This window comes from Cyprinodon tularosa, unplaced genomic scaffold, assembly GCF_016077235.1.
Source record: "Cyprinodon tularosa strain WSP-4 unplaced genomic scaffold, ASM1607723v1 ctg1050, whole genome shotgun sequence".
NCBI lineage: Eukaryota > Metazoa > Chordata > Actinopteri > Cyprinodontiformes > Cyprinodontidae > Cyprinodon > Cyprinodon tularosa.
In genome coordinates this window covers 69,409-86,188 of record NW_024037839.1, presented here as the reverse complement: position 1 = coordinate 86,188, position 16,780 = coordinate 69,409, and the positions used below count along the sequence as shown (strand labels likewise).

At 33.8% G+C, this 16,780-nt stretch overlaps 2 protein-coding genes across 2 annotated transcripts; both read left to right on the top strand.

The window, feature by feature from the left end:
* Positions 1-409: 409 nt before the first annotated feature.
* LOC119783595 (GTPase IMAP family member 7-like) lies at positions 410-4,871 on the top strand. Its single transcript, XM_038285194.1, has 3 exons — positions 410-490; positions 845-965; positions 3,278-4,871. The coding sequence occupies exons 2-3, from the start codon at positions 917-919 to the stop codon at positions 4,237-4,239; spliced, it is 1,011 nt and encodes a 336-aa protein (XP_038141122.1). The 5' UTR covers positions 410-490; positions 845-916; the 3' UTR covers positions 4,240-4,871.
* A 3,540-nt stretch (positions 4,872-8,411) lies between these two features.
* LOC119783557 (GTPase IMAP family member 9-like) lies at positions 8,412-13,130 on the top strand. Its single transcript, XM_038285146.1, has 2 exons — positions 8,412-8,530; positions 11,759-13,130. Exons 1-2 carry the CDS (start codon positions 8,524-8,526, stop codon positions 12,814-12,816), a joined length of 1,065 nt encoding a protein of 354 aa, XP_038141074.1. The 5' UTR covers positions 8,412-8,523; the 3' UTR covers positions 12,817-13,130.
* Positions 13,131-16,780: the final 3,650 nt, after the last annotated feature.

Genomic DNA, 16,780 nt, shown 5'->3' with positions numbered 1-16,780 from the left:
TGTGAATATTTCTATGTATTTTATATTTTAATACATAAAGAATTAAATACAGTGACACATAATTATGTAAAATATGCTTATACAAAATGAAAAAGATAAAGATTCACAGACTAAAAATAAATAACACATTAAGTTAGCCGAATAATTGAAGAGATAAAAATATAACATTACAAAAAAAAACTTAATAGATTAAATGCATCATTGGAAGTTAATGATAAAGGGATTTTTAAAAAAAACAGCATCTTATACTGTCAGTGCAAGTATGACATCAATGATAAAGGAGGGAAGAGTGAAACAAACACAAAACCACACTGCTGCTTATTTGCAAAACAAAGAGGTGGAGAAAAGGTGGAACGAACTTTGATGGCCGACTCTGGTGAATTGATTGTTCAAGTAGCCCTGAGCGCTACACCACTCTGCTGATCCCCTTCACCTTAAAAATTTGGATCCATCTGGCTCTTCAATTATCTTATTGTGACATCTAGCAACTGTAAGTCAAAGAAAGATCTTAATACTGAAAACAGTTTCAAGGCATTGCATTTTTATACTGTAGATGTAACCTATGGTTTATTTTTCTCTTCATGAGTTGGGTAAATGTATGTTTGAGTCTATATAGTTCAGTCAAAACAAATGACAGATGTGTTTTTTGTGGTAGCAACAGTGACACAAGAACATCAAGTTAAACCAGCCTCAGCTGTTTACTTCTCTAACTGGGCTTTATTTATAATTTCAGTATTTATGTGAAGTAATGGTGATTTAAAAGAGCTGTAGGCAATAGCATAAACACTTTTATTAAAATATGCATCAAAAAGCTGGGCAAATATTGTTCTATTTTCACTCTCAGTTACCCTAGTTCTACTGCGCTGTCCAACATACAGTAAAACACTTCATATAAAGAACACATTTCCAGGACAAAATGGGATCAGCCCAGTCAAAAAGGAGATCTTCTAAATTCATTTCAAACGGTAAGTTGATTTCAGTCCTTTGCATTATTTGTTTTGTGTAATTAGACCTAATGAAATTGTTGCTTTTGTCATTGGATTGTTATTATTTTTAATTTGTTTAAAAAAATAATAATTTCTTATAAAGAACTGTACAACCAAGTAATATTTATTTTATCTAGTTGTACAGTGGCAACCTTTTGCTGAAGCCAGTACATTAGTTTTCCTAGTGTTCTTATTCTTAATTAAGTTTGATTTTGTATTTGTACATACATGTTGCTGAAGGGAGACAAAAAAAGGTCTTTTGTTGAATGTCTGGTAACTACAAACCAAGGATAAATAAGAAAAAATAGCTGCAGAGAATGAGAAAAGGAAACCAGTAAATATCTTGCTGGATGCAACAAATCGGAGCAAACAGCAATAACAGTAACTTGTGATAAAACACTTGGTTAAATTACAAATGGTTAAATTGTACTATTCTAATAAATTGGAAGCAAAAAACTGTTAAGTAACTTGTAAAACTTTGAGCATACTCTTCCTTTTATTTGTTAAACTGTATCTCAGTGAAGATGGGGTGGGTAATTGATCAACTGAATTTGAAGAGTCATAGAACAACCAAAGAAGATTGATTTATTCCCTTCATCTTATTTCAAATGTTAGCTACATCTAATAGGAGAAAAAACAAAAAAAACAAGTCTCTGTTTTCCTGAAAGTCCTGCTATGTGTAGCTCTTCAAGCTGACAGGTTATCCTCTTATCATAAATGCTCATGTATTACATCATCCTCTCAGGTTTCCTGACAAGGATTAACAGTTTTTTCATCATTGCATGTCAATCTTTATATAACCTGGAGATATTCTGAATATTAAATTGTAATTTTACTTCTCGCTACCTTGATCGCAGGAAGCTATTATGCAGGTAACATTTATTCTGAATATAAAATCAAAATATTATTCTAATATGAGCCTCAGATAAACAGGTACTGTTTACAAAGGAGGGGAAAGCTACAGTAACCAATAGGCTTTGAGTTTCAGTGTGAAACCTCTATATTTCTCTATATTTCCTCTCTACCATGGGATCATTGGATCAGGAGGACAAACTCATCTGGATTGTGATTTTCTAAAAACACTGAAAAGCAAGGTGGCACATACCTGCCGCATACCTCTCAGTGTGGCGCATAGGGTTTCAGTCCCCTCAGTTGGTCGCTCAGAGCATTGAGACACTGACAGCTGTCATCTGACCATATAAATAATGCTGTTGCAATGAAACAGTTTCTTGTGAAAAAAATATTTCTGACCAACACACTTTTCCCTTAAAGTAGTTTTTGTAAAATAGAGCTTTGATCAGAAATGTCCAGCAGACATCTGCATTCAATCCAGCATGAGCATCTTTGGAGTCAAACACTACTTAGACCAGATTTTATGTCACCATTAATGTATATAACAGACTTGATTTCTAAATTAAACTCTTGGTCTAGAAAGTTTCACTATATAAATAAAGGATTAACCTCTTAACATCCATCTCATTTTGGGTAATCCTCGCCTATTTTGCATACAAAATGGAAAAGCAAATATCTTAGGAACTGTAAGCCCAAATTACATGTGCAATACATTATTTGAAAGCTAACATCCTCTAGTTTCCTAAAATAAAATTTAAAATTGGCTGACTAGAACGCAGACCAACCTGCTTCAGTTCAAACAAGACTCAAAGTTGTTGTTTTTTTATTCTCGGAAATGATAGGTCTGTTTTGAACAGCAGTAATAAATATATTATTGAAAAAAAAGGCAGGTTTTATTGTATTATATTTGTTCTGCATCATGTCAACCACAAATGCAGACAATTTCAGACCTCTAGCTATAACAGTTCCAGAGCTGTGGGGTTTGGAACTTTTGGTGTCATCTTCGAGCTGCGCGCAATGGCTTCACCTGCTGATAAATATTTTACCAGTGGAATTTTATACATTCTGAATTATTACCCCCTCTAAAGGTTTTAAGAGGCTAATGATTAATAAACAACATTTTGAAATGTTTTCAATGGTTTTCATCTACTTTCCATTTGTTACTCCTGCTTGCATAGACTCCTCTGTAGGTAGCTCACCAGCTGTCCATGATATAAACTTTGGTATTTTTCTTTCTGATCAGTTAAGACATAGATGAGCTTGTCATTACTTTTTATATTATAAACAAAGGTAAAATAACAGATGCACCACCATTGTAGTGTGAAATGTGCCATTGGTATGAAGAAAATACAAACAAAATTCCATAAATACTTTTGTCATATACTCAACCTACCTGTTTTCAAAAACAACTTACACAATTGTTAATTTCTCTTGTGCAGCGTTCACCAGAAGAATTGTGGTGTTGGGAAAAACTGGAGCTGGGAAGAGCAGCCTCGCCAACACTATATTTGGAGAGAAATTATACGAAACAGATTCTTCAGCTAACTCTGGAACAAAGCAGTGTCAAGCAGTGGTGAGAGAAGTCAATGGAAAGAGCATAAAACTCATCGACACCCCTGGATTTTTTGACACAGGGAGGGACGAGAAAGAGATAAAAGATGAAATCTTGAAGTGTCTGATTGAGAGTGCTCCTGGGCCTCATGTTTTTGTGATTGTGCTTACATTGGATACACACACACAGCAGGAGGAAGAGATCATAGAAAAGATGACTGAATATTTCTCAGATGAAGCTTTTAAGTTCACCACAGTGCTTTTTACACATGGGGACCAGCTACCTGAAGGCAGAACAATTGAGGAGTTTGTATGTGACAGTAAATACTTAGATAATTTTATCAAAAAATGTGGCAACCGCTGCAACGTCATTGATAATAAATACTGGAAGAACTCTAAAAATGGTTACAGGAGCAATGAGTTCCATGTAAAAGAACTTTTAAACACAATAGACAACATTGTTTTGGAAAATGCTGGTGGGCACTCTACCAATGAGTACCTTGAGGAACTAGGCAGAGATTTAACGCAAGAGCAGGAGCACATAGAGCAAGAATCTCCAGATCTTTTACCAGATAATATCCAAGAAAAGGCCAAAGTTGTAGTCCAGGAAAATCGGTCACATTATCTCTTGAGAGTCAGCATAGGGTTCCTGTTAAAAACCTTCCTAAGCAACAACAGTCATTTGATTAGAGAAGAACTGTTACATGCTCTGGGAGTTGTGTTGACAAATTTATTTATAACTGCAGCACAAAGAGCAACTTTAGCAAAGTTCCTCTGCTGGACAACAGCTGCAGTAGAGGGAGCAACTGCAGCTTCAGAAGTTGCAGCAGGAGAAGCAGCACTAAAATAAAGAAAGTGACAACAGCATCCAATGCTATAATTGCCTCTGGGGGGTAAATATCTGTATATACACACATGATCTCATAATTTGTTAGCAAACTGTGTGTTGCCAAAAGGCACTTGGTTACAGCTAAAATCTTTGTTGCCTGATTTCTATTAACAAGATTTGTTGTGGTATAGAGGCGAGCAGGACATTGCATACCTAAAACATCTTATGATAACACATTTTTTAGTATTTAAGTGTAACAGTTTTAACTGACCCTGGTGTCTGTTAAATACATTGTTTAATAAATGGAAGGCCCTGCCACATAGTACTATGACTAAATTCAGAAGAAATTAATGGAAGAATGGATAGCAACAAGGTAAAGACACTCAGAACACATTAACAAGATATCAACTATATTAATGGGGTTTTATAGAGTTTATACTTGGAGTGCTGACCCCTTTTTATTGAACAAATCTTCTTTAACAAAATTAGATTTTCTCCTCTGTTCTCCAAGTAGATCATGTTTTTTCTTCTTACGGCGGAAAGAGCTTACAAGTTCATACCACCATCTAGTATAAATTGATGTTTAACATTTATAGATTCCACCTACTAAGATGTGGTTATTTTAGTTTGCCATTATGACGATTGATAAATAATGTTTTCCTAATTATACAGATTTACTTTGTTTGCTCCAGTATTCCCTCCACACTCCATTCCTACCCTGTCTTTAAATGGATGCACGCAGACTTTATATTCTGTACATCCCACACCAATCGTTTGCCCTCCTGATGATGTACAATATGTTTACATGGAAGTGACCTACCCTTGATCTCACCATTATTAGTTCTTCTCTTCTATTTGTCTCAATAAAACTCTTTGTTATTACTGATCTCTGTCAGAAGGTGTTGCACATATTTTTGACTTAGAAATAGCTTAATACAAACTAGTGTAATTACCCCCTTTTTACATTTGTAATGATGCCATGTTGAAGAAGTAAACTGTTGTTATGTAGATATGCTTACTGTCTTATATATATATATATATATATATATATATATATATATATATATATATATATATATATATATATATATATATATATATATATATATATATATATATATATATATTTTTGTATATATTTTTTAATGTTTATGTTTGTATGTTTTTTTTTTCCTTCTACAATGATTTCATTTAAGACTGGAATGCCAAGAGAATCAAGTCAAAGTATAAACAGATCAGCTAGTCTTCTTGGGTAAATGTAAAAAAATAAAATAAAATTACTGTTTAAATTTACTGTTTTTCATGGTGGGTTTTTCCTACCTGCTGTAGTTGGTGGAAAATCAAGTCTGATTTTGATAGTGTAAAATAACAACGATAATCTTTTTAAAGTTGCAAGAATAATTTTTAAGTTGCAGCATAAATTACTGATGATTTGTTGATGGATTTTTGAGTTTCATGTTTTGTTCTGATTTTAACCTGTATGCAGTTTGAAATAAAAAAAACAACAACATTTTTTTGTGCTTTTTTTCACTACGTACATTACTATATAAGAAAGTAAGCATAATTGCCATAGCGCCTTTCACAGTCAGAGTCACAAAGTGCTTAATGGTAATAAAAGCGTACAATAGAAAATAATATAGAACAGTACAAAATTGGCAACATTTTGTTAAAAAAATATTAAAGTGTTTTTTAATTGTTCATTACAGACATTTCAAACTGATCATCTAATCAACCACACAATTTTAGAACATTAAATACTCTGTTGATATTCAAATAGTTAGGGATGAGACACAACCTTAATATGATTAATGGATGGATTATACATAGGACTGGCAACAGGTCCAAGTTGTACCTGCATTTCGCCCATAGAATCAAAGAAAGAGACATCAGCCCCACTGTGAGTTTAAACGCCATTTAAAATTATCAATTTAAAAAGCTGATGAAATTAAAAAAACAATACTTTTGTTTACATCTAAGAAAGCTCATTGGCCCATAATCATAGCAAGTAGTTACTATTAAATACAAGCAGCAATTAAAGCTTTTTAGAAGTTTTAATTTGTATTAGCTTGGTTGTTGTGAAAGTGCTGTCGGAAAATTTTTATCTCTCTTCTATTATATATTAATTTATCCTATTTACTCATTATAAAAGTTTTCACTCAGTCTGTTTCACCTTGAAGACCACATAATTCTCTGCAGGATGGTTTTTGTAGACCAGACATAGCTTCTTCCCATAACAAACTAGATTCTTTCTCAAGGTTTATTCATAACATGTTACTGTTAACCAAAGTGTGTGTAATTTGTTATGACTGACTACTTTCCATTGTTGTAAAAAAGGGGGAACGAACGCTGTCCAGATCAGAACACAGCAGAATGCTGTGCCATAAGAGCTTCATGATGACTGTTCTTTCTTTGCAAAGATATGAATAAATGTGCTGACTGAGTGAAATCCATCGATCTCCGTTTATTTAACTAGGATGAATAGTTGAATACTTTTTTCCCACGACAAAAGACACCAACATGTATCTAATTCCTCAGGATCCATAAGATCCAAGGTAAATATATATGGAAGCTTCCACCTGTTTCTTTAGGAACTGTTTATGTCGTACATGAGACTGGATTGTTTTAAATGCAGAGGAACTGGCCTGAGTCATGTCCCTGGCAACTGATTCAGACTCAAGTTCAGTAAAAGTACAAAATACTCGTCTTGTCCTGACTTGAGTTGTTGAACAACTCTCAATAAATGATTACATAATTAGAGGTCGAACGAGAGCCATTGTTCCCACCCAGTCTGTAACCACTGAATAGAGGCAGGCAGAAGGCAGTCCAACAGAAACATGATGATGATGAGAATTATGTCTTCTGTGATTGAGTATAAAGCTCTTATTTCTCAAAGACAGCTTTCTATAGCAAGTAATACAAATAAATGTATAATAGACTAAATAAAGGATCCATAAAATCCTTAACATCTTAACAAGATGATTAAAAAAAAAATAAAAATAAAAACTTATCTGAAACTGATTCTTCAGCTAACTCTGGAACAAAGCAGTGTCAAGCAGAGTTGAGAGAAGTCAATGGAATGAGCATAAAACTCATCAACACCCCTGGATTTTTTGACACAGGGAGGGACGCGAAAGAGATAAAAGATGCTTTTTACACATGGGGACCAGCTACCTGACGGCAGAAAGATTGAGGAGTTTGTATGTGAAAGTAAATATTTAGATAATTTTATCAAAAAGTGTGGCAACCGCTGCAACGTCATTGATAATAAATACTGGAAGAACTCTAAAAATGATTACAGGAGCAACGAGTTCCATGTAACAGAACTTTTAAACACAATAGACAACATTATTTTGGAAAATGCTTATGGGTACTATATCCATGAGAACATGAAGAAACTAGACACAGATTTAAAGCAGGAGCACTTAAAGGAAGAATCTCCAGATCTTTTACCAGATAAGATCCAAGAAAAGGCCAAAGTTGTGGTCCAGGAAAAGCGGTCACGTTATCTCTTGAGAGTCAGCATAGGGTTCCTGTTAAAAGGCCAATCACAGAAGGCTAGGAATCAATTAACTAAAGGTGAAAGCCATATTTGCCAAACAATGTATCATTGTCCTCTTTGAGTTCCATTGTGAATTGGTTTGAGAACATAAAAATGTTCAAAAATAATATTTAACAGACCAAATAATATCTGATATGATAACATATTAACCACCCGTACTGGAGTGGGCAATATATACACAATATAATATAATATAAACACCAAGTAAAACTCCAAATTAGTCGTAGTAATGGCAGAATTTATTATAAAGTAATGCTTAAATTCAACAAACATTCTTTTTTATCCTCGTTTTTTTTTTTTTATTTAACATATGCAGCCAAACCCAATCATAGCTTGAACCTAAAGGGTAACATAAAAAAAGCTTAAAATCAAAAGTGATGATAAAGAGACCTTTAAGATTAAAAACTTTGAGGTTATCTCCTGAAATAGAGCTTCAAAACAAAAAAAAATTATAAAAAAATACAATTACAAGAAAGGTTTTATATGCAAAATAGGTTTAAAAAATTAGTGTATACAGATTAAACGGTCAGTTGTTTTTTTATGCAGTTGGTTTAGAAATGGTTGACTGGAATATAGATTACACCAGTGAAACGAAGTTCCACACCCTACCTTAATCATCTCATTCAACTGCTCCTGAGAAACGAGTCCGACAGGTAGAAAAAGAACAAAGCAGGAGGCAAAGCAGAGCAAGAGGAAAGGTTTGCAGTGAAGACGATTCTTCTACCCATGATTCTTTTTGAGACAACATGGAAGGTAGGTTGAAACTTTTCTGCTTGCTCAGGTAAAATGGAGGTGAACTTACTAACAGCATATATGATTGATATTTTTGAAAACTACTTTAACATAACTTTCAGTGGCAAGTTCATTGTTTAGGCTATAAATAAATAAATAAATTCACCTTTCATTTAATAATAATAATAATAATAATGCATTTTTTTATTGTCTAATTTTTCTAATTTAAAGAGACCCTAAGATATATCTGTTAAACATTTGAATATATATCAATGGTCCAAGAGTAAAGATTGAATTTTAGTGAAAACATACTTAAGTTTCGTATTTATTATTTAGGTTTTCTTTATTTTTTGTTTTTTTAATAAACATTTATTTAATTATGATGTATTTTATCTCTGCTAAGAGTATATAATACAATACAGTTATAAATTGAAATGACACTGTAGCTTAATTTCATATTTAAAATATTTAAAAAAAACGCTATTAATTTCTCTACATTTTTGGAGAATTAGAACTATGCCTCACATAAAGTCATGAGCACTTCAATAACTAGCACTATTATGGATGGATTGATGGATGGATGGATGGATGGATGGATGGATGGATGGATGGATGGATGGATGGATGGATGGATGGATGGATGGATGGATGGATGGATGGATGCTACTTTAAAAATACATCATACAACATTATATTAATTAATCTGTGTGCTCGCAAAGGGTTGAAAAATAAATCGAAATAAATCTTTATTATTTATTTTCTATAATATCTGTAAACAATGACGATGAGGCTCATAGAGGCATATTTATCCTTTGTTTTATGCCACACCTACTGCCTACCAAAATACCATCCATGTATATATATGTCCTGGTATCTATACACCAACTTATTTGTGTATATTGCACATAATTCTAAGGGTTTTATGGATATTATGTGACTTCAGTGTCCTTGGATGCACATTCTGTTGCTTTTCCCCGTGGATTAGAATAAAAAAAAAAATAGGCCTATGTGACATCTTATAGTAATTATACCCCAGAGTACAAGGATGATTAAAACTATAGTTCGTGAACACTTTGATTTGCTTTAGACAAAGTATATATATTACAAAATTTATTTTATGGTAGATTGTAAGAGTTGGTAGCAGCAGCCTGTGAACAAAAAACACAAAAACAATTGAGTTATTAAGGGAATGTTTTTCTTAACACTGAATAATTTTACTTAAATTAAATTACATTTTTGTATGCATATGACATTACAATTTTTATCAAATATTAATGTAAGTTAAACTATTTTATCTTAAAAATGTGGAGAGTTGTTTGAACCCAAACAAAAAAAAATGATTAAGTTGAGGCTTATTTTTAAAACCAGAGTGCATTTAAACAGAATGTCAACTGATGGATATACCCAGAACCATCGGCGTCGCCAGACCCCATTTACTGGGGCACGTGCCCCAGTATAAATGAGCTGTGCCCCAGTATAAATCTCATGAATATTTGCAACAGTGATACATTTTTTTAATGCATCAATTTAGATAATTCCAACGGGAGGAGACGTATATTTCTACTCAAATGCGCAGCAAGTGTGTTGGTAACTCCAAATTGAGGATGTATTAGCGCCCCCACGTCAGCGCATGTCACTGCATGAACTGCAGGTAAATTAACGCGCTGCTCTCAACGGAGTTGGATGGGACACTGTTCGGCCGCGACGCATTTTTAGTTCTGGTAACGTTTCTTACCTGTCAATTTTATTATTTTCCCAGTGAAACCACATGATTTATAGGCTACAAGCTGAAAATTATTGCATTGGTTTGTAGATGGATATCAGGAAATTCCTCAGACGAAGCAGAGACAGGGAAGCAGTAAAACAAGATGAGAGAGAGGGAGGGAAGGTCCCGTGATGAATTAGTGATTTAAGCTAAGCAGTTACATTAGGAACGTTATAAGCAATATGATTGATATTTACATAATTATAAATTTGCGTTTTTTAATGTTTGCTGTAGAGAATGAGAATGAAGGTGCTGGAGTAGGAAATGGAGGAGGAGGCGAGACTGACAGGCAAGAGACAGGTGAAGGACAGGAGAGACAGGACCATGAAGGTGATGAGGGAGCAACAACCAGCGTCCACAAACAAGAAGGGGACATTAGTGACTTAGGGGGAAAGCATGATGGTCCTAAACAAGTGAAGTTGTCCCACTATCCCCAGGACAAATTTGGAGTTAAAAAAAATCGTTAATTTAATTCAAAATGGTTTGAAAGCTTTTTATGGTTGAAAAAAAAAGCCTTGTCATCAAGGATATGCAGTGTGTTTTCAACTTGCTTGATAACATCATGTTCCCCACACTAACGCAGGTCATCCAGATCTCCCTCACAATCCCAGTCTACAGCTGTAGTTGTGAAAGGTCATTCAGTGTGTTGAGAAAGCTCCACACTTGGCTGAGGTGCACAATGGGACAAGACAGGCTCCATCATCTTGCTATTTTATCAGTTGAAAAGGAAGAACTTTCTACGCTGAGTCACAGTCAAGTGATTGACCGCTTTGCAAAAATTAAAAATAGGAGGTACACTTTAATGCTCATAAAATAAAAGAAAAACTTAGTTCAGGATGAGTTAAAATTTCCCCTGAACTAAAACTCTGAAACCTAGGAATTAATGATTACTTCAGAATGTGTATAAGGAAACTTTTTATTTTTAAAGTTGGTGATGTCTTATTTTTTATAGCTGCAATGTTGAAATTGTTTATGTTTGTTAAAACAAATATGCTCTTACACTTATTAATATCTCAACTGGTAATTTTGGTAGGAATTTATCAGGGTGGGGCAGTGTGCTTGTCTGTAGTTGTGTATGGAAGGAGGGGCATATGCGGTAGGGGGCCAGTGCCCCAGTAAAGCTTTGTGCCTAGCAACGCCCCTGCCCAGAACACCGCTTTCCTAGAATCGACCTACCTAGCTAAAGTCAGTAGTTGTAGGCAAGGCACTACACTCGTATTTATAAAGCATACTTGTGAGAACATTTAAGTAATGTGCATACAGTATTAGAAAAGATGCACAGAAATGTAAATTGCAAAGAAGATTATAAGAAAATTATCACAGTATACAAATGCATTTTTATTGTCAATTTTAGCAAGTTCCTGATATGCTTTGATAATACCATAACTATTTTGGTGCACCAAAACTGACAAAGGCAAGCTTAATATGTAATAATAACAAGAGGTTTGCAAACACACCCAATAAATGTTATGTTTCTCATCCAGGGACGACAGCATTGAGGATTGTCTTGGTGGGGAAAACTGGAAATGGCAAGAGCAGCCTGGCTAACACCATCTTTGGAAAAAACGTCTTCAAACTTGAAGACTTAAATGAGACAGAGATGCTTGAGTCTGGGGCAAAAACCCAACTCGTTAATGGAAAGAACCTCACTTTGATTGATACTCCTGGTTTGTTTTACTCGGGCAGGCCTCAGACAGCCGTGAAGCTTGGGTGGAAGAGATGCATGCTGGAGTGCGCTCCTGGGCCTCATGTCTTTCTGATTGTTCTGAAAGTGGAGAAGTACACAGAGAAGGAAAAAGCTGTTGTGAAAAAAATATGTGAATATTTCTCAGATGATGCTCTGAACTATGCAGTAGTGATCTTCACCCATGGTGACCAGCTCCCTGAAGAGATGAATATAGAAGAGTATGTAAATCAGAGTGTCGGACTGAGGGAACTGGTACAGAGGTGTGGAGGCCGTTGCCATGTTTTTGATAACAGATACTGGAACGATGATGAAGATTACCGAAGTAATAAATTCCAGGTGCAAGAGTTGCTAAACACCATTGACAAAATGCTGATTGAAAACAGTGGAGGGTATTATACCAATGCAGACCTCAATGAGACGGAGAGAAAAATACAAGAGGAGACACAGCTTATCAAAAGATCACCAGAAAACCTGTCAGATGATGAAATCAGACAACAGGCAATAAGGATCCTTTTACATAGGCAAATGTTTGGCACTTTCCAGTTTCAGATGGAAGGTTTGTTTACTTTAGCCCTCCCAATAATAATTACTTTACCGCTTTTTGGAGAGAGATTAACAAAAGGACCTCTTTCCTGTCCTGATATGATAAGTCCAGCTCTTGATGTGGCAGAGTTAGCAACACCACTTAGTAAAGCAGTTGAAGATATAACTGAGGCAGCCGTAAGCCTTTCCTTACCAGCCAGTGGCATAGTGCAGGTAATGGAAGAGGCAGTCCCAAATGCATTTGAGGAAATCTGTAATAGACTCACAGCTCTGTTTGAATGGACATATAACCCCTTTAGTCCATTTGAATAAAACACTAAGGAACAATCAAATGCATTTGCTTCATCTCTGTTGTCCATCTGGCTTGAAGCAGTCGGACTGTGTTTGTAAAATGTATATTTTGGTTCCATGTATATGTTAATTGAAGAGCAGATAATACATTTTATTTATATTATTGGGTGAAGTAGACAAAAAAGAGAAAGATTAATGGAAACACCTTTCTGTCTTACAGTTTCTTTAACTTTTTGTCAAAGAGAGGGGATGTTTTCTTTGCTGTTAGTGTTCCTTACAAATTTTTTGGAATTCAAGGTAAAACATTTTACATACCAATTTCATATTATACAGCTGTTTAACACCTTTGGTGTGTCTGTTTTATTTGCATGTAAACTTCATTAAGCAAAGGAAACAGATTTCTATGGATTGAAAGTCAAAAACACTCAATATCTCAATAATATATGTAACAATTAGTTTTAGCTTCCGCCTCCAAATTAGAATCTATCACGGTTTGCTGATCAATGGAGTCTTATAGTCAAACGTAAAAAGTTGAGAAACCTTACAGCTGCATTATTTTTTTATTAGAATGAAAATATCTAAGAGTGATAAAACTCAATGCTACATGTATTGCATTAACCTTAAACAATATTTTAAAGATAATAAAAATACATGGCAATGAATCCGAAAACAATCATCTTTTAATTTTAACAAATCTGAAACTTTTTTTTTTTGTTTGTTTAAAGGTGCTGTTTTATGGTGGTTAAACAAAAATAATATTTTAGGTCTTTAGCAGATAATACATTTTATTTATATTATTGGGTGAAGTAGACAAAAAAGAGAAAGATTAATAGAAACACCTTTCTGTCTTACAGTTTCTTTAACTTTTTGTCAAAGAGAGGGGATGTTTTCTTTGCTGTTAGTGTTCCTTACAAATTTTTTGGAATTCAAGGTAAAACATTTTACATACCAATTTCATATTATACAGCTGTTTAACACCTTTGGTGTGTCTGTTTTATTTGCATGTAATTTTTTTTTATATTATAGCTGAATAAAAGACAGTGTTGACATTGTTGTGTCTTTTTATCAACTTAAGCTTATATGCAGATTTATTTTTCTAAAATGAATCTGAAAAACCCAAAATATTTTTGATGAAATTATTATTAATTTATTATACTAGTTATGTTAACATCACACCTGACCTCTAAAAATCAGCGTTTTTAAAGATTTTATCAAAAGATAAAAAGGAAAGAGGCAAATTCTGATTTTATTGATTTTATCGCTAAAATAAATATTGACACAAAACTTGTTATACTTGGTTGGATAAACAGGTTTTACAAAATTAGTGTTTTCCCTCTACTAGTTTTGAAAGGTTTAGTATTTAAAGCCCATTGTGGGTATTACTGAGTAAATTCACTGTATGTCTATAGACAATACTTTCACAGCAGGAAACTGACCTTTTTACAGTTAGCTGTATTTTATGAAATACTTTTTTTTTTAAATCCTGTAAACTGATACATGGGTGAAAGATACAACATTTTATGTTTATACAAGACATAGAAACACCCATTCCTACAAGCGATGATAATACTTCAATAAATATTTATCAACGTTGTTTAACCTACATAGGCACCCTTCTACAGTCCATAATTAACTTTATATAATATCATATAAACCTTTATTCATCATGGTTAGTCTTTCTTTTCCTGCATTTACTGTCTATTTTCATACCCCTATGTGAGGAAGTTTGGATACATGTTTCTAAAGCTTCACTTATTTGATAATCTGAGGCTGAAATAATGCAGAAAACTAAATTTCCAAGTAAAAGGTATCTGCAAATTACTATTCACAAAAATTCTTAGATCCGTAAGAACCAGAGCATCAAAATCTATATGATTGTTAATTTTAGAGCTTACACCAACAGCAACCTGTTTACTAACTTTAGAGAAATGTTTATCTGTCTCTCTGTTTCTCTATAACATCAATTAATAAAGATGTTTATTAATTTATTTATACATATGAAAATTCCACATATTGATATTTTTGGTTAGGTGTTATGATAAGAGTTCTGACAGATTAAAACTTAACTGTTAAATGTTCAACTGAATTTTCTCAGACTAACTTTGAGTCCTTTTTGTTTCGGATATCCTTCTAATTTTTGAAGATCTGCCACCCTGTTGGCTACAGGAGGTTTCTGAGCAACTCAAAAAGTATCATCATTATCGGTTGCGTTCCTGTGGGTTGGAATTTGATTACACCTTGAACATAATTGTCTTATAAAGAATCAAAATTCGTTATTGTCATTTTGAGACCATATTTAAATTATCTTTAGATATTTGGCTTAGAGTACAACACATAGAAAATAGACGAAAACAAAAAAAAACACCTGTAAGGGGAGCAAATGGGCATTCTCAGAGGACCCTCTTAAAAAATGTTCCCCTACCCTTCAACCTATTACGGTAATTGAATATGTACATGATTTTGTTTGTTTGCATATCTGCAGAGCTTCATATTTATTTCTTTGAAGCTTGCCGTCTCTCTTGACAACGTGATCCTTTAATTTATGGCCTACATAGAAAAAAAAATCCACCCTACTTAGGTATGAAGAGATGTCCCTTTGTCCTCCTGTTCTCACGCAGGACGATTTTCAACAACAACATTGGGCTTATTGTTTTGTGGCTCACTTTGTACAGTTACCTCTTTGAGAAGATTATACACTCCTCTCATTTCATAATTCTTTTCACAAACCATGAAGACTGGCACCACCCTTAAAACTTATTAAAAGGTGGTGTTGTTATCCAATCATACAGGTGCAGCAGATTTTACTGGTAAGGTTAAGTCACATAGTTTAATAACAAGGCAAAACAAAAGTATTTTAATGATGAAAACATGAGAAAGGAAAACTTAATCCAGGTTAGAAAAACTGAACAATGGAAATTAATAGTTTCAAAAACAAAAAAAACAACCCAAAAGTTAATTGTGAAATGCAGCTCTAAACAAATAGGATTTTTGAGTTTGAGAAGCCAGTGGTGTACAAAATGGCATTTAAACTATGACAATTAATAAAATAATTGGTGGGTTAAAACAGTGCATAGATGTTCAGACAACTTAGGAAGTTTGTAAAGGAGATAAGAAATCACCCAAAAGCCACCATAGATTTATTTACTACCAACTGTATATCCTGATATTGATTGCAAAACTGCAGCCAAAAACCTTATACAATTATTGCCAAGAAGACAGACTGAACCGGCTGAACTGGTTAAGCCCCTCCAACATCAAACATGGAGGCTCTTTATAAAGTATGTCCTCACCCATTCTATAAAAAGTAAGATGCTCCGTGACAGAGTAGGACCCAATTCAGCTACACATAATTAAGTTTTTCATCCCTTTTAGAACCTTTATTGTGTTTCAGGCATATAACTCTGGATTTAAATGTAATTTAGATGACAGGTGTTTTGGCGTATCTGTGGTGAAACCTGCAGATTAGTGTTCACTACTGGCAGATGCAGAGAAAATGCAATTAGAAAGAAAACTTCATTAAGCAAAGGAAACAGATTTCTATGGATTGAAAGTCAAAAACACTCAATATCTCAATAATATATGTAACAATTAGTTTTAGCTTCCGCCTCCAAATTAGAATCTATCACGGTTTGCTAATCAATGGAGTCTTATAATCAAAGTTGAGAAACCTTACAGCTGCATTATTTTTTTATTAGAATGGAAATATCTAAGTGTGATGAAACTCAATGCTACATGTATTGCATTAATCTTAAACAATATTTTAAAGATAATAAAAATACATGGCAATGAATCCGAAAACAATCATCTTTTAATTTTAACAAATCTGAAACTTTTTTTTTTTTTTGTTTAAAGGTGCTGTTTTATGGTGGTTAAACAAAAATAATATTTTAGGTCTGCACTCCATCTTGCACGCATACTGTGTGACATTGTTTTGTTCCAAACAGCTTACCCAACCAGCCAAACCGGAATTCATTAAAACAGGAGT

Bases quoted from the DNA above. Each gene is read 5' to 3' on its own strand.
- LOC119783595 (XM_038285194.1), top strand. From the start codon at position 917: ATGGGATCAGCCCAGTCAAAAAGGAGATCTTCTAAATTCATTTCAAAC. The intron at 966-3,277 runs GTAAGTTGATTT...TCTCTTGTGCAG, and splicing joins TTCTAAATTCATTTCAAACG to CGTTCACCAGAAGAATTGTG.